The sequence below is a fragment of the Macaca thibetana genome, chromosome 6 (genome assembly GCF_024542745.1).
Source record: "Macaca thibetana thibetana isolate TM-01 chromosome 6, ASM2454274v1, whole genome shotgun sequence".
In the NCBI taxonomy this organism is placed as follows: domain Eukaryota; kingdom Metazoa; phylum Chordata; class Mammalia; order Primates; family Cercopithecidae; genus Macaca; species Macaca thibetana.
In genome coordinates, this window is record NC_065583.1 from 70,880,837 (window position 1) to 70,905,136 (window position 24,300).

The 24,300-nt window shown below is 34.4% G+C and overlaps 1 protein-coding gene and 1 long non-coding RNA gene across 8 annotated transcripts in view; one reads left to right on the forward strand and one right to left on the reverse strand.

Moving 5' to 3' along the window:
- TMEM232 (transmembrane protein 232) overlaps nt 1-24,300 on the forward strand; it is a 318,910-nt gene that overhangs the window by 81,018 nt on the left and 213,592 nt on the right. For all 7 annotated transcript variants that reach the window (XM_050793059.1, XM_050793058.1, XM_050793063.1 and 4 more), the window contains 4 exons: nt 5,648-5,759; nt 7,025-7,130; nt 9,687-9,844; nt 22,054-22,153. In XM_050793059.1, coding sequence (XP_050649016.1) covers nt 5,648-5,759; nt 7,025-7,130; nt 9,687-9,844; nt 22,054-22,153 — 476 coding nt within the window. The remainder of the gene's footprint in view (nt 1-5,647; nt 5,760-7,024; nt 7,131-9,686; nt 9,845-22,053; nt 22,154-24,300) is intronic.
- The window catches only part of LOC126956271 (uncharacterized), a 40,847-nt gene that overhangs the window by 13,525 nt on the left and 3,022 nt on the right, over nt 1-24,300 (reverse strand). The gene's annotated exons all lie outside the window — the stretch shown is intronic.

The following is a 24,300-nucleotide window of genomic DNA, read 5'->3' on the forward strand; positions in this document are numbered from 1 at the left end:
TATCAATTACATGTTGAAAATTTGTTCTACCACTTAAAATTTTGCCGTTTCATTCTCTTATACTTTCTAATTCAGTTTTTGGAAGATGCAGTCTTATAGTAATAAAGTAATCATATGTATAATGTATTTATAAGCAGAGGTGGTAACCAAAATATTTAACTATAGATATAGTGTGAGGGTTGATAAAACAGAAGTGCACCTGTTGAATGTCAGGTCAGTATAAGGCTCTTTTTATGATGATGATTACTATTACTGCATTGGTTAGCACAACTAACATTTTATAGGAAGTAATGTGAAATGTCAATCAATAAAGGAATTATTGGATTTGTTGAAGTACATCTATATTCTGCATATTAGGATCAATTGAACTTTAGGAGCTGACTGTTGTAGTCTGGAAGGATGAAAATCCCAAAAATATAATTCTGTGAAATATTTTGAAAATTCTTTAAGTGATATTTATTTACATTTTTAAAAGGAGATTTATATGTGAAACATATAAAAATATGACAAAAAACTTCATAGGCCACTTTACACAAAATAAGCAATAATAACATACCTATTTTTGCAAGCATAAAGAGGTATATTAATGACCACTGCATAGTTATAACGGTTATGAGTGACAAACCATATTCATAAAAATTGGACAAAAGGACATGTGTAAGTGCATATTACTGTGGTTGGTAATTGTGTCCACCCAAATTTATAACTGTGGTCATCTGACATTCTTTGATGAACAACGTAAGTCTTGACAAGATTGGCACAAACTGTGATGGGTCAACACCACATGCACAGTAACCTAAAAGAACCAACATCTCAATATATTTTATCTTTCACAAATGCAGCTGTACAAAAAGGACATGTCTTCATTTACTGAGAAAGTTTTAGCATTTTTTTGTACACATACAGTGCTTGCACACAAAGTCAATGTTGTTATAGTGCACTTTTTTTGTAGACAAATTTGCAAAAAAAATGCATAAAATGAATTATAACTCTCTGGAAGTCTCTATACAACTTGTACTTCCAGTATACCATAGTAAAATATTTTTTAAAATGCTGATCATTTAAAATAGTTGAAAAAGACAAAAAAAAAAAAAAAAAGAAGAAGAAAAGAAGAAAAAAACACAAAACCTTTTCACATGCCTGTTGGCCATCCATATGTGTTCTTTTAAGAAATATCAATTCAGGTCCTCTGTACATTTTTTAATCAGGTCATTTCTTTTTGGCTATTGATTTTGGTTTCTTATATATTCTGGATATTAGCACCTTTCCAGATACATGGTTTGCAAGTATTTTCTATCAATCCATAGATTGCCTGTTCACTCTGTTGATTGTTTTTATACTGTGCACAAGATTTTTAGTTTGATGCAATCCCACTTGTCTAGTTTTGCTTTTGGGTTCATAGCCGAGAAATTATTGTGAAGACCAGTATCAAGAAGCATATTCCCTATGCATTCTTTTCATAGTTTTACAGTTTCTGGTCTTACATTTAAGTCTTTAAGTCATTTTGAATTGATTTTTGTATGTGGTGTGGGATAAAGGTCTAATTACATTCTTCTGCATGTGGGTATTCAGAGACTATCCTTTCCTCATTGTGTATTCTTTCCCATGTCAAAGATCAGTTGACTGTAGATATATGGATTTATTTCTGGATTTTCAATTCTGCTCCATTGGCTTTTAGGACTTTTTTTATGCCAGTACCATGTTGGTTTAATTGCTGTGGCTTTGTAATATTTTGAAGTCAGGAAATGTGATGCCTCCATCTTTGTTCATCTTGCATAAGATTGTTTTGGCTATTCAAGGTCTTTGTGGTTCCATATGAATGTTATTATTATTTCTGTAAAGAATGTTATTGGGATTTGATAGAAATTGAATTGAGTCTGTAGATCTCTTTGGGTAATATGGACATTTAAACAATACTGAGTTTTCCAATCCATGAACACAGGATGTCTTTCTATATCTTCTTTGTTTTTTACAGGTCTTTTTTTCTGTGTTTTCTGTAAATTGCTTTATCAATGTTTTATAATTTTCAGTGTACAGGTCTTTCACCTCTTTGATAAGTTTACTCCTTAGTATGTTATTATTTTTGTTGCTATTATAAATGGGATTGTTTTCTCCATTTCCTTTTTTGGATAGTTCATTGTTTATATATAGAAATGTTACTGATTATTGTATGTTCCCTTTTTTATCCTGCAACTTTATTGAATTCATTTATTAGTTCTAAGAGATTTTTGTGGATTATCTAGGAATGTCTACATATATGTCATTTGCAAGAAGAGATAATTTTCTTCTTTTCCAATTTGGATGCCTTTTATTTATTTTTTCTTACTTAATTGTTCTGGCTAAGACTTGCAGTACGATGATGAAAAGAAGTGGTAGAAAGGGACATCCTTGTGTCTTAGAGGCAAAGTTTTCCATTTTCTTTCATTGATTATGGTATTGGCTGTGGGTTTTTGATACGATGGTCTTTATTGTGTAAAGTAAATTGATGTAAATTCTTTTTACACCTGTTTTCTTGAGAATTGTAATCATGAATGGAAGTTAAACTTTGGCAAATGTTTTTTCTCTGTTGAAAGGCCCTTTTTTTTTCAGTAATATGGTATATTACACTGATTTATTTTCGTATGTTGAACCATTCTTGTACTCCAGGGATAAATCTCACTTGGTCATGGTGTATAATTGTTTTAATTTGTTATTATATTTACTTTGCTAGTATTTTATTTATGATTTTTGCATTGACATTCACTAGGGATTTTGGCCTATAGTTTTCTTTACTTGTAGTGTCTTTGTATAGTTTCAGTATCAAGTTGATGCTGGCCTCATAAAATGAGTTTGGAAGCGTTCCTACTTGTATTTTTTGCAAGAGTTTAAGAGAGTTGGTAGTAATTCATCTTTGAATGTTTGGTTGAATTCAACCATGAAACCACCTGGTCCTGGGCTTTTCTTTGTTGGGAGGTTTTTCATTACTAATCTAATCTTGTTTTTCTATTGGTGTGTTTAGCCTTTCTATTTCATCTTGATTCAGTTTTGGTAGCTTGTAAATTTCTAGGAATTTATTCATTCTAGGTTATCCAATTTGTTGGTATATAATTGGTCATAATAGTTTCTTATGTTTCTGAGGCATCTGTTGTAATGTTTTCACTTTCATTTCTGATTTTATTTATTTGACTTCTCTCTTTTTTCTTGATTATTGTAGCTAATGGTTTTTCAATTTTGTTTATTTTTTCAAGAAAACAACTCTTGGTTTTGTTGATTTTTAGTTTTTTATTCTTTAATTTACTTCTACTCTTAATATTTATTATTTCCTTCTTTCTGCAAACTTTAGGATTATTCTTTTTATAGTTCCTTGAGGTATAAAGTTAAGCTGTTTTTTTTTTCCAGTTATTTCTCCGCGTAATGTGAGTATTTATTGTTATAAACTTTTCTCTTATTACTGCTTTTTGCTGCATCCCAGAAGTTTTTGTAAAGTGTGTATATAGGTTGGTTGGTTTGTGAGCACTGAGAAAGATATGTAAAGATACACAATAAGTCATTAATCTTGGCTGTTAATCTTGACAGTTCAAATTGGAGGCAGTAGTGTTGGGAAGCAATCTATTAACTTTTACATTATGCATCTCTGAATGTTTGGGTTATTAAAAACAGCACTGTTATTTTCATATTTTAAAAAACATAATTCCTAATGATATTGTAAAAATTAAATGGATGATGGGGCTATCTTTTTTAACTTCCAAACTCTTCATACAAATGAGAAGATTAAAGCTATTTTGGACACTTTATGTAGAGTAGGTTCACATAGATAAAAAATATGTTATCCCAGATGACTACTGAGAAACAATTTTCAGCCAGTGCTCACCAAATATCTTCAAAAGCAAGAATGGAATGAAAATCAGGAAATCAAAGATGAGGTTACTTATTTCAAAATGCCCAATTATCACAGACTTTGTATATTCTAACACGTGAACACTTCCTCTATTGTACTGCAAGCTCCATTAAGGCTGAATTATTTGTCTTTTTTGCTACTGTATCCCCAATGCAAAACTTAGTTCCTGATATATAGAAGACCGTCAATAAATTCTTAGTAAATGAATTAATAAATGCTTATTTTAAGATTGATATTTAACTGCCCATTTAAAAAATAGCAGTTAAAGGGTTATTTCATTAATTGCTCTGTACAGAACACCTTATCATTACCTCTGTTCAGCCTGTGATCATGTGGCACTGTTGTTATTTTTAGTAGATCTGTCTCCTCAGTAGGACTGTGAATTACTCAGGGACAAAATCTGATTTCTATTCATTTTTTTCTTTATCTCAGATAGCAACAAATTTAGTAAATTATATTTCAGTAAATACAGTAATTTAAAATGTTTTATTTTTTCAGATTATTCTAATAGCATGACTCCAACAATAATTTTACTTCACAAAAACAAAGTTCATTGATTCTACTGTTCACTATTCCTTTGATATCACTTTGATCCCATGCCCATCTTCAATTTTGTGGTACATCCTTATTATCACTTCACTTATTCTCTTGCATACGCCTTCAACTTATTTGTCCTACTTTTCTTTGAAATTCTCATAGACTCTCTCTACATTTTCTCTATGGGATCCATTTAATTCATAAGACTTTAAATTCCATGTGTATGCTAATGACTCGAATACTGATATATCTTGTCTGAATTTTCCCTGAAATTCAAACTCATATATCCAACTGCTCACACTCCATCTCCACTTGGATGGCCATGATAATCTCAAACATAACATGTCCAATACTAAAATTATTCTCTATCTTCACCCCACATCCACTCCTCTAACAGTTTTCCCCATCTTAGTAAATAGCAATTTAGACCCTCTAGTTACTCAGTTGAATCACGACTTCTTTCTTTCTCTCATGCCTAATTTCTGATTCATTGGCCAGTCTGGTTGGAGCTGAAGTCAAGACATACCCATTATCTAAACTCTTCTCCTTGTTTATATTCTATAATCCTGATCCAAGCCACTACTACGTCTCACCTAACTACATGTAAGCTCCCCCTTTTGCTACATCCCACCTCCCTACATGCTAATTCTTAATATAGCATTGGAGAAAATTGGTTAAAGCTCAAGTTAAATCATGCCACGCCTCTTCTCAAACCCTGCAGTAGTCTCCCATTTCATGTAGTTAATATGGCTACTTGCTACCTCTTTGACATTACTTTATACTTACACTTCTTTCTTCCCTTGCTCCCTCAAATCCAACCATGTTTGGGCTGATTCCACTTGCATAGAAGGAGTAGAAGTTTAACTTAAATGAATCAATGCTGATTTATGTGAGGAGACTAATCAGCCTTCAACATAATTGAAGCCATGCTGGATTTTATCTGAAGAAGGCTTATACCAACAAGACTTCTAGCAGTCATCTCAGAAACTTTTTCTCAGGGGCCACAAAGGTCTTTAAAAATGGGAATTATGTTTCTCAATCTAATAGTATGAGAGGATCAATCCAGGAGGCTTGCATATATCTTTTACTGATTTTTTTGTGTGTGAAACGGTTTTATTAAGAAAGTATTTTTTTCTAGAATATAGTTATACATAGCCACTGGAAGTTGATTAATTGAAATTTGGAAATGATAGCTATAATTTTTGAATGTTAATTTTTCAATGTTTTATTTAGGCCAACATTTTCAATCACAAAAGAATTCATCTTGAGATTCAATCAAACACAAAATTCCAAAGAGAAGGAAGAATTGTTGGAACTAGCTAGAAAAATCATTCTCAGATGTAAGGTAATGGCATATCATTGGATTGTTCAGCATGTTAACTTCCTTTTCTAGTTGGTACATGATTACACATTCTAAAATATTGTAAGAAAAAATAGGAATACATCTTTCTTTAATTATAAGTAGGGATAGTTAAAATATTAATGCAAATTAAAGTTAAAGCTTATAACCAAATAATAAAAGCTCCTGTAAATTTTTGTGGAAATATACCAGTCCAGGAGCCCATAGCGAAATGTTAAGTCTGGCAAATAAATTTTTGATTATGAAAATTCTATTTTTTCTTAAAAAGTTAATTGAGATATACTGTGTCTCAAAGGAGAAAAAGGCCTTTCTGAACCTTCATATATATACGCATGAAGTACTCTGTTCTTTCTCTGTAACAAACTATTCTTCACCTGAATTGTGAAAAATATATTCTTTAAGAATATGACATTAATCCCCAAATTTACAAATAGATATCAAAATAGAACAGGAAGTAAAGTAAGTCCTTGCTTTTCCTTTTCTACATTGGATTCAGTTTAAATTTTACAGAGAAATAACATACGTATTTTGCTTTGTTATGAATAATTCATTCAATAAAAGCTGCACAAAACTGGTGCATAAATTAAGCCACCTTTTTTTGTGGTGTTGTAGTGGTTGTTATTTTCCAGTTCATGGCTGCCCATATATTTGAACATTTTGAAAAAAATTTGATTGGAAAAAGAGTATACTTTTGATACGTGTATATGCAGACAGGTGCCAGGAGGTGCATTCATCAGTGAACTTTTCTCCAATTGAACGAGTGTTCTCTGCAACAGTCCCAGGAGTGGGCACAATAAGGGAAGTGGAGCAATCCGGATCATCTCCCTCGTGTTCATTAACTTCTGCACATCAACAATGAAGTAACCAGGGTTTTCCAGCAAACTGGCATCAAACTCGCTTCTGTTTTATCACATTTCTTCAGTGTTTTTCCTCATAAAATAAAAAAAAAATGCATTCTCTTGGGGAAAAATTAGAAGTAATCACTAGACAGTAAAAAATGAGAATTATTTTCAGCAAATAGCTAATGGTATTACTTATAGTATCAACATTTTTTACATCTTAGCACTAATACAGTTTGCATAAAATCTCCAAAAATTTGAGTAATAAAAGCAAAAATATAAAATTGTATACAACTCTGGCCACCGAGCATTTCATAGAATTACTTTTGGAACACAAGTAAGAGTTAAAAATTAATAAATATATAAAAGATGTACATTTTGATTTGTCTTTTTCATGCTTCCTCATAATAGAGAAAATTGGGTCTCAAAACCCTGGGCTCTGGGAAGCATGTGCATCTTCCTGCTGCATGGATTGAAGTAATATATCTGGCTCAATGCAAAGGGGAAATCCAAGATGGTATGTACTTTAAATTCTTATTAGGTATCCTAAGCATTTTCTAGATTATCAGTGAAGGCATAATTTGAGAACTTTAATTTTTAAAAATTGTGCAGAAGACAAGAAATTCTTCTACTCTATCGAAATACATTTTATTTTGAAAATTCATTTTGTAATTTAGAATTTATGATTTTAACTACTTAGCTTTTTAGTGATAAAATTATTTTCAAAACTTTACTCAGCATAGTCTTTATTACTTTTTTGCTAAAATTAGCAACTAATTAAAAACTAATATAAAATATCATTTAGTGATTTCCAATTACAATAGGCACTAGACTTTAGAGAAATTTGCTTCTTCATTTTATAATTATTACTTATAAAACATTAATCAAATGACCATTTGTTTTCCACTTATTTTAAATAGCAAGCTTTACTCATTACCTTTTCATTTATCACTCCTCGTTTATGCCTCCTTTAAAACATCCTCTAACTAATCTAAAAAAAAATTAACGTTATTTCTAAGGGGGTGAAATTCCTTCCATCACTATTGTTAAATTGTATATATATGCCTTTTAAAATAGTTTTAGAATGTTAACCACATGAGTTCAGAGAGAATTTCCCCCATGTAAATTAGGTTTTGTAGTGCTATCTAGGAGTTTTCAAGCAGCAGGAAGAATTATTTTGTATTTAACTTGCCTTTATGGTCCTTCATCACAGTGCCATCCACAGCCTGACCTCTATTAATAATTTAAATGATATTGAGGTAAACACTCTTGGTTTACCAGCAAGAAGAGGCTGTTTGCTCTTCATTGACAATTAAATTTCAGTTTTAATTAGTCATGTGATTTAGAAGAGGACTGGCCCTTGCCCAACCCGACGGGGGTGAATCATGGATGGTCTAAATCAGAGGTCCCAAAACCCTGGACCATGAACTGGTACCAGTCTGTGGTCTGTTAGGAACTGGGCCGCACAACAGGCTATGAGCAGCCAGTGAGAGTGAGCATTACTGAGCTCCACCTCCTGTCAGATCAGCAGTGACATTGGATCCTCATAGGACTGTGAAGTCTATGGTGAACTGCACACGTGAGGGATCTAGGCTGCGTGCTCCTTATGAGACAAAGCCAGTCCCTGGTGCCAAAATGGTTGGGAACTGCTGGTCTAAATCAATTATGGTAATTCCTTTTCACTTGCCAGTGATTTGATTAGGGTTAGTCACATGACCTGATCCTCAGCAAAGTGATGTAATGACAGCTCTATTTCCTGTACTTTTTGTTGACTTGCTTTCGAAAAAGACATGCCTGGGAAAAAAGCATTCCTTACCTCCCTATACTCTTGTTTGTTCCTGTCTAGTTTGCTTGGTAAGAACATGATGCCTGGAGTTTGTGCAGTCATCACAGTCCTCATGCACATGAGGGGGAACTAGAAGATGAAAGAAATGTGCATCTAAAGGGCAGCTATCTTAGCTGTCCCTGGAACCTTTCCAATTTCTAATCTTGTGAAATAATAAACCTCCTTATTTTGAAGACGTTTTTGTATATTTTCTGTTACATGCAGCAAAAGCATTTCAATACACTCACATATTGAACTCTAAATAATACTCTCAGTATGACTTCTTACTCTCTTCACAACTAAAATAACTGAATGGGTGTTTTACCTGTACTTTTGTCTGCTCCTCATTCTATAGTCCACCCTCCACTCAACAGCTTGTGATTACACTCAAATGAGCCCCAACTCCATATCATGGCCTACAGGACTCTGCATGTGCTGGCTCCTGGCTACCTCCCTACTTACTCATTATGTTCAGCCCTACTGACCTCCTTCCTGTCCCTTGAGCATGTCAGGGTTCTTCTTTCCTCAAGTCCCTGTATTTGCTGTTTGTCCTCATATATTTACATGGAAGCTCTTCCAAACTTTTGTATGATTTGACAAGCTGTTTTCTCTAGGCTCTTGTCTCTATATTCTTCCTCCTTCAGCTTCACAGGGTGGCCCTGTTTCCTCTACTTTGATTCTCTAGTCTTCTGCTCTTCCCTTTTTATCTTGAGCACTGCCTTTTATCATCTGGTTCTGTCCTATTTCTCCACCACTATGTGTGTGACCTGGTGATTTATTTAGTGTTGGGCCTGTATAGTGTTGGATCTATAATAACTGAGCCCCCTTGGACATTTCTTCTTCCTCTAGCCTCTCGACCTTGGTGGTTTCTGTTTCAGTTGCTTCATGCCATGAGGTTGAACTTCCTATATGGCAACTTAGGGTTCCAAAGCTAGTATCTTGAGAGAGTGAGAGAGATCCAGGTGGAAGCAGTGGTGCCTTTTCTGATTCAGTCTTAGAAGTCACATAGTATCATTTCTGCCACATTTCATTCTATTGGTTGAAACTGTCACAGGGTCTGCTCAAGTTTAAGGAGAAGGGCGTATAGACATCACCTCTTGATGAAAAAGGTGTCAAAGAATTTGTAAATACATTTTAAAACTGCCGTTTGGTCTTAATGGTAGGAAATAATTTTAAAAAGTAATTATAGCATGTAGAAAAACAGGACGATTTTCAAATGATGCAGTTTCTATATTTTTAATATTTCAGAAGCTTTAAATATGCTTTATGCATCTCTGGACCATGCTTCCTTTGATTATGATCATCTGCCTGCCTTATTTTTTGTTGCGGAATCGATTTTATACAGACTCTGTTGTGATGCATCCCTCAAAACGTATTTATATTCAGTGGAAATAAAGCTAGTAAAGGTATGTTTTGAAAAACTTCTTAATGTTCTTAAATATTTCATATACTACATGTAACAACATGACATCTGTTTTAGGATCAAAACAGAACATTTAGTTTTATTATAGAATATTCTTTTGTTTGGTAGTTTAATCTTCTCTAATTGTGAGTAGTACATTATTATTGCTTAATATCTAAATGGAGATAGTAGTTTGAGAAAATATAATTTCACAAACTACATAAGAAAATAACATTTCATTAAAAAACAATATACTTAACTGTTTTTCTAAGTGTATATATATATAGTTTTTATTTTCTATTTTAAAGGCTTTTAAATGCCACCTCCTGTACCGTTTAAAAATGCTAACAAATAACCCTAAATAACTGCCCAATTTGGGAAGCTTAGTTATTCTTCTAATATTCTATGTAACTTTAGATCTATAAAATGAAAGACTCTTTTCAGGTAACTCATATTTTATAAGATCCTTGAGATCATATTGTTTCACTCTCGGTGATGATCATGGTTGACTGCTGTAAAATACATTGTTAGTCAAATAAATATAGTTTAACTAATGGTTTTGCTGCAAAGAGAGAAAAGAAAGGCTAAAAGTATTTCTTTAAGATGGTTTTTTATATATATATGTATACACACATATTTATATGTATGAATGAAACAAATTAAATCAATGATGCAGAAATTGTTTTTTTAATTAAATTTTGATTATAAACTGTTAGAAATTGAACATGAGAGAACATTGATGAGTCAGTCAATCAGTTGAACATTTTGGGGAGACAACCACATTTCAGTCATGTAAGTCAAGCTTAGATGCTCTCTGACACGTTTGGTAGTAAAAGACTTGTGGAGACCAGGCAAAAGTAGATACAGAGAACACATAATAGAAATTAACTATGCAAAAAACTGAGCTTTGCATAGAAGGAGGATTGAAGAAAATAGTCAAGATATTACCAATAACTGTCCTGGGATGGTGCGAGTATGATGATTTTTTTTCTTTTTTCTGTATTTCCAAAACTGTCCACTAAAAATACGTATTTATATTTATAATGAAAACAATAAATATGTAAACATAAAATATATAAAATATAAAATATAAATATACATATTTCTAATGAAAAAAGAAATGTAATAAAATTTTTTAAGTGGAATAAAAAAACATGGAGCAAGTCTGGCTTTTATCTCCTCTTTCTCATCTCCTTCAGTGACCTTTCTCCATTTCTTGCCTTTTGTATTTCTGCTAGCAAGAAAAAAATAGCTACAAAATATAGTTTTATGCATTGAGCATATTGCTTATACTTTGCACATGCCCTGTTATCTGCCAAGCCAATTTGTACCAGTTCTGATAGCAGCTGCAAACACTTAAACCTTACTTAACTATGTGCCTTACACAATGATAAGTGCTTTAAATATATTAGACACATTAACTTATTTTATTCTCACAACTATCCTAAGAGGATTATTCATAATTTCATATTCCACATTCGTCACTGTGGCACAGAGAGTTTTAAGTGACTTCCCCAAAGTCTAAGCAGAGAGAGTTTTGATATTCAGTGTGGTTCCGGAGTCCAGTGAACTCTCAGCTATGATGCTACACATCTACCTTGGTTCTCAGATTTACTAATTTTTACCTTATTCTTTCTTCTATTGATATATAAATAACATTTTAAATATTTATGAAGTACATGTTAGTGTCTGTTACATGACTAGCATGTATAATGATCAAGTCAGGATATTTAGGCTATCCGTCACTTTGAGTATTTATTTATTTATTTATTTATTTATTTAATTTATTTATTATTATTATACTTTAAGTTGTAGGGTACATGTGCATAACGTGCAGGTTTGTTACATATGTATACTTGTGCCATGTTGGTGTGCTGCACCCATCAACTCGTCATTTACATCAGGTATAACTCCCAATGCAATCCCTCCCCCCTCCCCCCTCCCCATGATAGGCCCCGGTGTGTGATGTTCCCCTTCCTGAGTCCAAGTGATCTCATTGTTCAGTTCCCACCTATGAGTGAGAACATGCGGTGTTTGGTTTTCTGTTCTTGTGATAGTTTGCTAAGAATGATGGTTTCCAGCTGCATCCATGTCCCTACAAAGGACACAAACTCATCCTTTTTGATGGCTGCATAGTATTCCATGGTGTATATGTGCCACATTTTCTTAATCCAATCTGTCACTGATGGACATTTGGGTTGATTCCAAGTCTTTGCTATTGTGAATAGTGCTGCAATAAACATCCGTGTGCGTGTGTCTTTATAGCAGCATAATTTATAATCCTTTGGGTATATCCCCAGTAATGGGATGGCTGGGTCATATGGTACATCTAGTTCTAGATCCTTGAGGAATCGCCATACTGTTTTCCATAATGGTTGAACTAGTTTACAATCCCACCAACAGTGTAAAAGTGTTCCTATTTCTCCACATCCTCTCCAGCACCTGTTGTTTCCTGACTTTTTAATGATCGCCATTCTAACTGGTGTGAGATGGTATCTCATTGTGGTTTTGATTTGCATTTCTCTGATGGCCAGTGATGATGAGCATTTTTTCATGTGTCTGTTGGCTGTATGAATGTCTTCTTTTGAGAAATGTCTGTTCATATCCTTTGCCCACTTTTTGATGGGGTTGTTTGTTTTTTTCTTGTAAATTTGTTTGAGTTCTTTGTAGGTTCTGGATATTAGCCCTTTGTCAGATGAGTAGATTGCAAAAATTTTCTCCCATTCTGTAGGTTGCCTGTTCACTCTGATGGTAGTTTCTTTTGCTGTGCAGAAGCTCTTTAGTTTAAAGAGTATTTATTATTTCTATGTATTTGCATCATTTCAAATCCTCTCTTCTAGTTACTTTGAAATATGCAAGGCATTGTTGGTGAGTATAGTCACCCTATTCTGCTATAAAACATTCTTTCTAATGCTATATTTGTACCCATTAACCAACTTCTCTTTATTTTCCCCTCCTATTTACCCACCCTTTTTGGTCTCTAATATCTATAATATTATTCTATTATCTTTGTCCATGAGATCAAGTCTTTTAGCTTCCACATGTGAGTGAGAACATGTGATATTTATATTTCTGTGCCTAGCTTATTTCACTTAACATAATGACTCCCAGTTACATTCATAGTGCTGCAAATGATATTTCATTATTTTATGGCCAAATTGTATTGCATTGTGTATATACACCACATTTTCTTTATCGAATCACCCATTATGGATACTTAGGTTAATCATATCTTTACTATTGTGAAGAGTGCTCCAGTAAACGTGAGAGTGCAGGTATTCCTATAATACACTGATTTTCTTTATCTTCCTAAAAGATAAATGCCCACTAGTGGAATTGCTGGATAGTATGGTAGTTCTGTTTTTAGTTTCTTAGAAAATCTAAACACTGTTTTCCTTAGTGGCTGTAATAATTTACATTGCCACCAATAGCATATGAGTTTTCTTTTCTCTGTATCCTCACCATCATGTGTATTTTTTTGTCTTTTTAATAACAGCCATTCTAATTGGAGTGAAATGATATTTAATTGTGGCATATGGTCTTTATTATTTTGAGGCATATTCCTTCTATGCATAGTTTAGAGACTTTTTATCATGAAGGGATGTTGAATTTTTTCAAATGCTTTTTCTGCATCTGAGATGATCATATGGTTTTTGTCCTTCATTCTGTTGTGATGTATCATGTTTATTGATTTGTGTATGTTGAATCATTCTTGAATCCCTGGTATAAATCCAACTTGAACATGTTGTATAATCTTTTTGATGTGCTATTGGATTCAGTTTGCTAGTATTTGGTTGAGGTTTATTGAGTCTATGTGCATTAGAGATATTAGCCTATAGTTTTCTTTCTTTGTTGCACGTTTTCTGGTTTTGGTATTAGGGTAACACTGGCCTTGGGAAATGTGATAGGGAGATTTCCCTTGTCCTTAACTTTTGGGAATTATTTGAGAAGGGTTGGTATTAGTTTTTCCTTATCTATTTGGTAGAATTCAGTAGCAAATCCATCTAGTACTGCACCTTTCTTTTTGGGGGGAATCTTTTCGTTAATGATTCAGTCTTGCTACTCATTGGTATGTTCAGGTTCTGTATTTCTTCCTGAGTCAATCTTGGTAGGTCGTATGTTTTCAGGAATTTATCCATTTCCTCTAGTTTTCCAGTTTGTTAGTGTATAGTTGTTTACAATAGTCTCTGATGATCTTTTGTACTTCTGTGGTATTAGTTTTAATATCTCCTTTTTCACTTTTGATTATGTTTGAGTGGGCCTTCTCTCTTCTTTCCTTGGTTAGTTTAGCTAGCAGTTGATCAATTTTATCTTTAAAAAAAGTTTTCATTTTGTTGATCTTTTGTGTTCTTTTTTAGTCTCCATTTCATTTATTTCTTCTTTGATCTTTATTATTTATCACCTTCTACGAATTTTGAGTTTGGTTTGTTCTTGCTTTACTAGTTCCTTGAAGTGCATCATTAGATTATTTGAAATCTTTCTGTTTCTTTGATGCAGGAATTTATTGCTATAAAAACCCTTCTTAACACTGCTTTTGCTCTGTCCCTCAGGTTTCAGTATATTGTGCTTTCATTTTCATTTGTTTCAAAACATTTTTTTAAATTTCCATTTTAATTTCTTCATTGACCCAGTGGTTGTTCAGAAACATGTTGTTTAATTTCCATGTATTTTTATAGTTTTCAAAGTTCCTCTTGGTATTGATTTCCAGTTGTATTTCATTGTAGTCTGAGAAGATACTTGGTATGATTTTGATTTTAAAAATTTGTTGACTTATTTTTTGCCTAGCATATGATCTAACCTGGAGAATATTCCATGTACTAACGAGAAGAATGTACATTCTGTTGTTGTGTTGGGAAAAATATTATGTGAATATCTTTAAAGTCCGTTTGGTCTAAAGTCCAAGTTAAATACAATGTCTCTTTGTTGATATTATATCTAAATATGTCTCATCCTAATGGACGAGTGTTGAAGTTCTCCACTATTAATGTATTGGAGTCTATGTTTCTCTATAGATCTAGTAGTATTTGTGTTGTGAATCTGGGTGCTCCCCATTGGGTGCATATATACTTAGAATTGTAATATCCTCTTCTTGGATTGATTCCTTTGTCATTATTTGATGTCCTTACCTTTTTAAAAAACCTTTTTTGACATAAAGTCTGTTTTATCCAATAGAAGTATAGCTACTCCTACTTGCTTTTAATTTCAATTTGCGTGGAGTATGTTTTTCCATCTCTTTACTCTCAGTCTGTGTCTTCACAGGTAAGGTGCATTTCTTGTAGGCAACATATAAATTATGTTTGTAAAAAAGTGTATTAAGCCAGCCTATATCTTTTAAGTGAAGAATTTATTCTATTTACTTTTAGGTTATTATTGATATGTGAGGTTTTGTTCCTGTCATATTGTTAATTGTTTTCTGGTTTGTAATAGTCCATTTTAACACTGCTATAAAGAAACACCTGAGACTGGGAAATTTATAAAGAAAAGAGGTTTAATTGACTCACAGTTCTGCATGGCTGGGAGGCCTCAGGAAACTTAACAATCATGGCAAAAGGTGAACGAGAAGCTCGAGCCTTCTTTACAAGGCAGCAGGAAAGGGAGAGCAAAGGGTAAACTTCCAAAGACTTATAATACCATCAGATATCTCGAGAACTCACTCACTATCACTAGAAGAGCATCTGGGAAACCATGCCCATGATTCAGTCACCTCCCTCCCTCAACACGTGAACCTCCCTTGACACATGGAGATTACAATTTGAGATGAGATTTGGGTAGGAACACAGAGCCAAACCATATCATGGTTGTTTTGTGTATTCTTCTCTTCTTTTTCTCTTATTGTTTTTCCTTGTGGTTTGCTAATTTTCTGTTGTGGTACCATTTGAGTCTTTTCCTCTTTTGTGTCTTTGCTTTACTCACGAGTTTTACACTTTCATATGTTTTCATGATCATAACTATCATCTTTCCTCTTCCTGGTTTAGGACTCCCTTGAACATTTTTTGTAAGGCTAGTCTAATGATGATGAATGATCTTAGCATTTGCTTGTCTGTAAAAGACTTTATTTCTTCTTCATTTACGAAGGATAATTTTGCTGGATATAGTATCTTTGGGTCTTTCAAGTGTCAAGTATTTTTTCTTGCAGCAATTTGAATATATTGTTCCATTCTCTCTTGGCCTGTAGTTTTCTGCTGAGAAATCCACTTTTAGTCTGCTCAAGGCTGACTAGATGATTTTTCTTTCTGTTTATTTTAGAATTTTCTCTTTGTCTTTGACTTTAGACAGTTTGACTGTAATGTACCATGGAAAAGTATTTTGGGTTTGTGGGGTCTCCTCAATCTGGATGTCTAAATCTCTTGGTATACTTGGGAAGATTTCAAGTTAAATTTTGTTAAATAAGTTTTTGAAGCCTTTCATTCACTTTTTACCTTTAGGGATACCAATAATTCATGTATTTGGTCACTGTGTTGTGTCACATATATCACAGAGGCTTTGTTTTTTCTTTTTCATTATTTTTTCTTTATTTTTCTCTGAGTTACATCAAAAGTTGTGTCTTCAGGTTCTGAGATTCTTTTGTGTTGCTGTTGTTTTAGTTTATTGTTTAAACTCTTGATTGTACTTTTTATTTAATTAAAGAAGTTCTTCAATTCCAGATTTTGTTTGGTTCTTTTGTATGATATGTATCTCTCATAAATTTCTCCTTCAAATCTTGAACTGTTTTCTTCTGACTTTTTGTATTATTTTTTGAAATTCTCTTGTATCTCACTGTGTTTCTTTAGTGTCATAATTTTGATTTTTTTCCCTGTGATTTCACACATTTCTTTTTGATTGGGATATGTTGCTGGGGAATTATTGTGTTCCTTTGGAAGTGTCATATTTCCCTGTTTTTCATGTTTCCTTACATTGATAACTGTGTATCTTGTGTAATATTCACTTATTCCAATTTTTTGAATTTGCTTTCACAGTAGAGGATTTTTTCCTGAAGATGTGTCATAGTGTTGGTTAGTAGGACCCTTTGCATTTGATTCTGAGTGCATGCAGTGGTGCAGTCCCTGTATGATTTATTTGGCTGTCAACAGCATCAGTGGTATCTATGATTTCCCAGTGGTTTAGAGTGTGGTTAAGAGTAGAGGCTATGGTGAAGTTTTGCTCAGGGACAGGGATTCCAGATGGGTTAGTCTTTGGTCCCCAGTGGTGGCAGCAGTGGGATGAGTATGCCTGTTCTTGTGCCCCTGTGTACAAGATACTTGCTCTGGTATTAGCAGGACCAGGCAGGCCAATTCTTGGGCTTCTAGGTAGTTTACTTAGATCATGGTAGTGACACTGGTGGATCAGGCAGGTGAGTGAGTTCTTGATTCCCTGGGTAGGTGGCGTGGTGTAGGTAGTGGCAGTAGCAGTTGTGGGACAACCTTCTAGGTCCTGAGCCGTGCATGCTGATGTTGGAGATAGCTACAGTGCAGTCTCCACCTGCAGCCCCAGTCATGCAGCTCTCAGGCTTGCCTGTTCTCAGTTGTAGCAGCACTGCAGTGGTGCACATAAAGGTAAGCAGCCCTGCCCTTTGCACATGAGCTTGATCATGGAAGTCATTCAACCAGTAGGAGTGTGGTCACTATCCAGGCCCACTCAAGGAGCCATCCGGTTCACCTGCCCTAGCCTCCAGTGGCAGCAGCGGTGACTGAGCCTGCAGAGGTATGCAGAGTGGGAGAGAGAATCCCTGTGCATGAACCTGAACACAGAGGCCACTCCACCAGTGGAAGTAGGGTCACTGCCCTCAGCCCCAGATAGCTGGCTCTCATTTGGATTCCCAGTGGCAGCAACTGCTGCTGCAGTGTTAGGTGGGGGGTGTGAATGGATCTCACTCTGCTTGCAAGCCTGAACACAGAGTTTGTGCTACTGGTGAGGCAGGGTTTCTTCTCATAGCCCCAGACAGGAAGCTTTCAGGGTCTGGAAAGTGCGTGCCTTGGTTTCCTTTGTCCCAGAGACTGCAATGTTAATGCACTGCACCATCTCTTTTCTGGGAAGTAATACTACTTGTGGGCCACAGTACTGGGGCCCCATAGCACCTTTGTTTCCAACAATGCTATGCCACTGTAGCCCACCGGGTAGGCGCTAGGGAATGTCAGTGGGGGTTCCTGGGATATGGAGATATGAAGGCTATGTTTCTAAAGGGAGGATGTAACCCCATGATGGCTGTACTCTCACAATGGTACCCTGCTGTAGTTGCTTAGGTCTCAGGGGCGTGAGTGAACCAGCAAAAGTTCTCTGTCTGGTACAATGTCCTTTGGGGGTCTCTAGCTCACTGTCCATGTTAGTGTCAGGAAGTATGTGTGTCAAGGAGCTCTGCCATGGTTCAGGTTGTTGCAGTCCATGGTAGGAACATAGACCACTGAAGTTCTTACACCCTTTCCCCCAACAGCAAGCCCCTATGTGTTCCCAGCCGATTTTGCTTCCCTTCTGTATTAGTTGATTCTCATGCTGCTATAAAGAAGTACTTGGGACTGGGTAATTTATGAAGAAAAGAGGTTTAATATTCTCACAGTTCCACAGGCTTAACAGGAAGCATGACTGGGAGGCCTCAGGAAACTTATAATCATGGCAGAAAGTGAAGGAGAAGCAAGCACATCTTCACATGTTAGAGAAGGAGAGAGAGAGTGAAAGGGGAAGCACCACACACTTTCATACAACCAGATCTCACTGTCACAAGAACTGCAAGGGAGAAGTCCACCCCCGTGGTCCAATCACCTCTCACTGGGCCCCTCCCCTGACACGTGAGATTATAGTTCGGGATGAGATTTGGGTGGGAACACAGAGCCAAACCCTATCACCTTCTGTGTCTCAAGTATTTCCTGTAACTTCTCTATTGTACTCCAGTGTTCTCTCCTAGTTGTTCCATCTGAGGTGTGATTATTGATTCATAATTTTGGCTCTTCTTTCTGGAGAGAGTGAGTATGCAGTGTCTCTAGTCAGCTATCTTCAACTGGAGTCCCAAGATTTAATATTTTTAAAGCTTGCTTTTTATTATTCTAGTTCGTATAACTATCTATTGGAAATAAGCATACTCTATAAGTACTTTGAACCCAGGCAAGAAAACATTTTACTTGTCCTCCTTGCCTTTGTAGGGTTTTCATTACATATCTGAAAGACTATTGGAAATCTCCCTTTTGTTCTTTTCTTTTTGATGGAATGCTTTATTAAAGGATATTATCATAGAGGCATCACCCACTCTATATGCATTGTTTTGTTTCTCCTTTGGAGAAGTAGCTCAGGGTTGAATAGATCTAGAAATATATGATCCACAAATATTATTTCTTTTATGTTTTGTTTACATTCTTTCCTTTCTATCTAGCTCTAAGTGTACAATATTCTTAATGATTGAATTCTGTTTACAGAAGTATAGAGAATAACATAAAAGCAACAACAGTTTTATATGTATTACATAGAAATATATGCAGTGATCGTCAAGATTCTATGCAGGAACCAAAAACATACAACTATTAAAATACAACACATGATAAATATTATCCAGCCTTCAATTTTACAGCCAGCTAAAAGGGTCAGAAAAAAGAGAAGAGATGAAAATAGAAAGAGAGGAGGAGGAGGTAAAGGTCAAATGAAGGAAATGTAGGAGAGCTCAGAAAGAGAAACTGACAAGCTAAAATTCAATGTAGGAGGCAAAGCTTGAGTTGTCAGACAACAAAGAGAATATGTACACAAATAATACATGAAGAACAATACATAGAAAATCCAATATACAATATGGAAAGGTAGATTTGTCAAAAATTTGACCTTCAAGAATATTAAGATGAAAGCTTTTAAAATCATTTTCAAGTATAGCTATAACTAAAGATAGTCTCTGGGTCAGGTAAAATCCATGACCAAATTGAGGTATAAACACAGATGTTATTCATACTGACATGCTTGTCATGTATTTTCTATTTTGTCCCCTGTTACATTTTTGAATATTGTATTCCTTTCAGTATTTATCTATAGTCCTTGAAAAATATTAACTTATCCCCCTTCTGATCAGTTATTCATTCATTGGCTATATCTATGAGAATAGTTTCCTTTAATTCTGTCATCTAGAGTATTTCATTATTCTTTTAAATATTTTTTTCACATTTAACTTCAGCATCGTAGAGAAACACAGTACTATAACAAAGCTGTTTGTATGAAGAGACCCCTTGGGCATGCCTTATAAACATGTTATTTTTATATACTTCATAAGTCTACGAATGTATATGTTTATACTTTATGAATACATTTATAAATATTAATGATGCATTCTCAAAATTTATTAGTAGTGATAGAGGTTTGTAATAAAAAATGTGGAAATCCCAGTGCAATCCCTCCCCCCTCCCCCCTCCCCATGATAGGCCCCGGTGTCTGATGTTCCCCTTCCTGAGTCCAAGTGATCTCATTGTTCAGTTCCCACCTATGAGTGAGAACATGCGGTGTTTGGTTTTCTGTTCTTGTGATAGTTTGCTAAGAATGATGATTTCCAGCTGCATCCATGTCCCTACAAAGGACACAAACTCATCCTTTTTGATGGCTGCATAGTATTCCATGGTGTATATGTGCCACATTTTCTTAATCCAGTCTGTCACTGATGGACATTTGGGTTGATTCCAAGTCTTTGCTATTGTGAATAGTGCTGCAATAAACATACGTGTGCATGTGTCTTTATAGCAGCATAATTTATAATCCTTTGGGTATATCCCCAGTAATGGGATGGCTGGGTCATATGGTACATCTAGTTCTAGATCTTTGAGGAATCGCCATACTGTTTTCCATAATGGTTGAACTAGTTTACAATCCCACCAACAGTGTAAAAGTGTTCCTATTTCTCCACATCCTCTCCAGCACCTGTTGTTTCCTGACTTTTTAATGATTGCCATTCTAACTGGTGTGAGATGGTATCTCATTGTGGCTTTGATTTGCATTTCTCTGATGGCCAGTGATGATGAGCATTTTTTCATGTGTCTGTTGGCTGTATGAATGTCTTCTTTTGAGAAATGTCTGATGTAAATGACGAGTTGATGGGTGCAGCACACCAACATGGCACAAGTATACATATGTAACAAACCTGCACGTTATGCACATGTACCCTACAACTTAAAGTATAATAATAATAAATTAATTTAAAAAAATAAAAAATAAAAATAAAAAAATAAAAAAATAAAAAATGTGGAAATCACTGCCATAGTAGAAAGCTCATGGCTTTTGGAGCAGTACATACATTCCTGGGTTCAAATTCCAGTAACGTTACTTATTTACTTTATAGTGTTGGATGATGCACTGAGATTTCGTTAGATTTATCTTTCTAATTTTATTTTCTTTTTACATGTATATTGTTACGTGATACCCTGCGTTGCTGTTAAGAGGATTTGGAGATACATACATACATACATACACACACACACACACACACACACACACACAGGATAATGACAGCTATTGCTGTTATTTGGGTCTTCTCCATAATTTAGAAACTGTATTCCATTTATTTCTATAGTTAATGTGTTTTTTATAATTTTCTGTAAAATGTTGCAAATTATTTTTGCAGACATTCCATTTTATGTAGTCTGTGTAAAACAAACTATATGTTTACTAATCTTACAGATGTAAGGTTTTGCACTGCTTATTTAATAATGACCCCGTGAGAGGTCTTTTTTCTTGAGGGAATAAGGAGCTTAGCTCAGCATATTATGCAGAAGTAGGATAGTTCTCAACACTATGTAATGTGATGGTCCTCAAACTGTTGACTGATATGCATAGAAAGAAATACCCTTTGCATTGCAATCCAGATAACATAATATATATTCATTTATATACTGAAACAAGGAATTGTACAATAAACTATGTTTTGTTTTTTCTTCCCTTTTATTTTATTTAAAAATCTCCTGTCAATTGATTTCATGACTCACTTAAAGAGTATAACTTGTAATTTGAAAAACACTGTTCTAAAGGACATAGAACAAAATAGCATTTAGTGTTGGTCATTATATGTAGTATAGAGATGATTTATAAAAGTTTTTTGGCTGAGCTAGCATTTCAATCTTGATATAAATGTTTTAATATTATTTCAAAACCACATAATGTTGAACAAGTTTAAAATTGTTTTCTCAAAAGAAAATGTAATAAAATAATGGTTGATTTTTCTTATGGTTTTTAAACATTTATTGATGTAACATAAAACTGCATTTTTCTTTTCTCTTTTGACAGATTGGCTATTTGGTCTTCTTACGACTTTTTATATTTTTCCTGCATGGTCATCTAGAAAGTTTTAAGCAACATTTACTTAGGCTTCAACCACATTTATACGGTAGAATATCTTTTATTTTTTACACTTATAAATGTTTTATGTTATATTTTGAGAAACTTAGACTGTCACTATAAAGAATGTAAGCTGCATTTTATTTTTCATAAGATAATAGGTGCAGTGTTGAAGAGCACAGCTTCAGGGCCAGATTGCATTTGTTCAGCTCACTGCCCCTCCAACCCCCATACTTTTGTTATTTCTTTGTGGTGAGAACATTTAGAACCTGACTCTACTTTTTTCCCAGCAATTTTGAAAAGTGCAGTACATTATTATTAACTATAGTTATCATGTCGTGAAATAGATCACTAGACCTTATTCCTTCTATCTAACTGAAGCTTTGCACTCTAATATCTCCCCTTTCCCCATCCATTCCTGCAACCTACTCCCTGCTCCAGATGCTGGTAATCCTCATTCTGTATTCTGCTTTTTACTTTGCCACTTAAGTGTATGAGCTTTTTTGTGACTCAGTTTTCCTATTTGTAATAGTATCTACCTCCCTGAATTTCAGGAAAGTTAGATTCATATTTTAGTAAGGTTCTGGACCTGGTGATCCACTGAATCTAAGCTATATGTAAATAAGAGTGAGAAATTCAAGCAGGAGCTGAAGTTTTGCATATTGAGTAATAGAATTGAGATGATGTTCTGAACTAGGAATAATTTGGAGAAATATTGGACATACTGAATTTGAAGGTCACTCAGGTATATATACCCAACAAGCAGTTGAAAACATAGGTTTGGAACTAGGGAAATAAGTGAAGCCTGCCTGGGATATGGAATTGACAGTCATCCATGTTAATGTGGCTGTGGGCAAGGGGCAGGGAGAAACTAATTCCAGGAATGAAATCTTGGGGAACATACATTTAATGGATTATTGGTGTAACAGGGCCCAGGAAAAGAGAAATAAGGGAGGTGAGAGGGAGTGATTATGTTTAAGGAGAGAAATTCAAGATCAATATTGCCATAGAAGTATTAAATAGTAGAAGGTCTGAAAAATAATGAGTTTCTACAATCAGAAAATCACTGCTGATCTTGGGAGCATACCCAGTGGAGAGGTGGAAGCAGAATTCAGATTGGAGGTAAACAGTGAGGGAAATTTTAAGCATAAGTCAAAAATTGTTAACTATTTCAAAAAAAGCTTAGCCATAAATATTTATGCTGATATGTAAATATGTCAATAGTTTAGATGGATAAAACAAAGTCAAAATATTAGTGTGTTGTAGGATAAGGGAAGGAGAGACTCAAGATAAAGAAAGGGAATAATATTTGATGAAAAAAGTCATGGAGGAGGGAACAGAAGGTAATAGCAGAAGCGTTATGGAGACTGATCAATTAATTCCATTAGCGTAAGTCCTGATCAGATGTGGCTGTAGACAGATAGAATAGGAATTCTTGTCTAACATTTCACTTGTTTTTATATCTTCATTAAATTATATGACCCCTTCTTAACTCCTCACTGTGTTCAGCATAGTGACTTATCAAATATTCAGATGATTATGGCAAATCAACTTTGAAAAATTATTTGAGTAAAACCCTCAAGTTCTCATATTAGCTTGTTATTGAGGATATACCACCCTCAAAAAAATCTGTCTTTCATATATAATAATAAAATCCCCCAATTTTGTCCTCTTACCAAATATAATAGAGCCTTAGGTTACAGCTCTTCCTTTAACAATAGGCTGTTTTCTACCTGAAGCTATCAGCAGCTGCTATCTCTCCACATAGCTGTCCAGTAGAATGGTCATTATTAATTTTTCCATTATGTGGATGGACTAAAACCCAAAGTTTGTCTAAAAGTTTATAGAAAGAGCAGCACTGAGATGATTCTGTTAAATATAACGTGGTGTTGTGTTAAATTACCTTATTGTTGTAAATAATAACATCTTGTTTGTATTATTTACAACATGTTGTTGTAAATAATAACATCTTGTTTGTATTATTTACAACATATTGTTGTAAATAATAACATCTTGAGAAGGAATAAAACTGGAGAATATAGGTCTAGAATCAATGACATTGATTCCTTTGTAGAATTACAATGTCAAAGTATCCATTATGAATGCAGCATCTATTACAACTTGATTTATTTTCATCTGGAAGTTTCCAAGCTTTGTTGAACAGTAACTATATTTAATTGGGCATTCAATGATTAT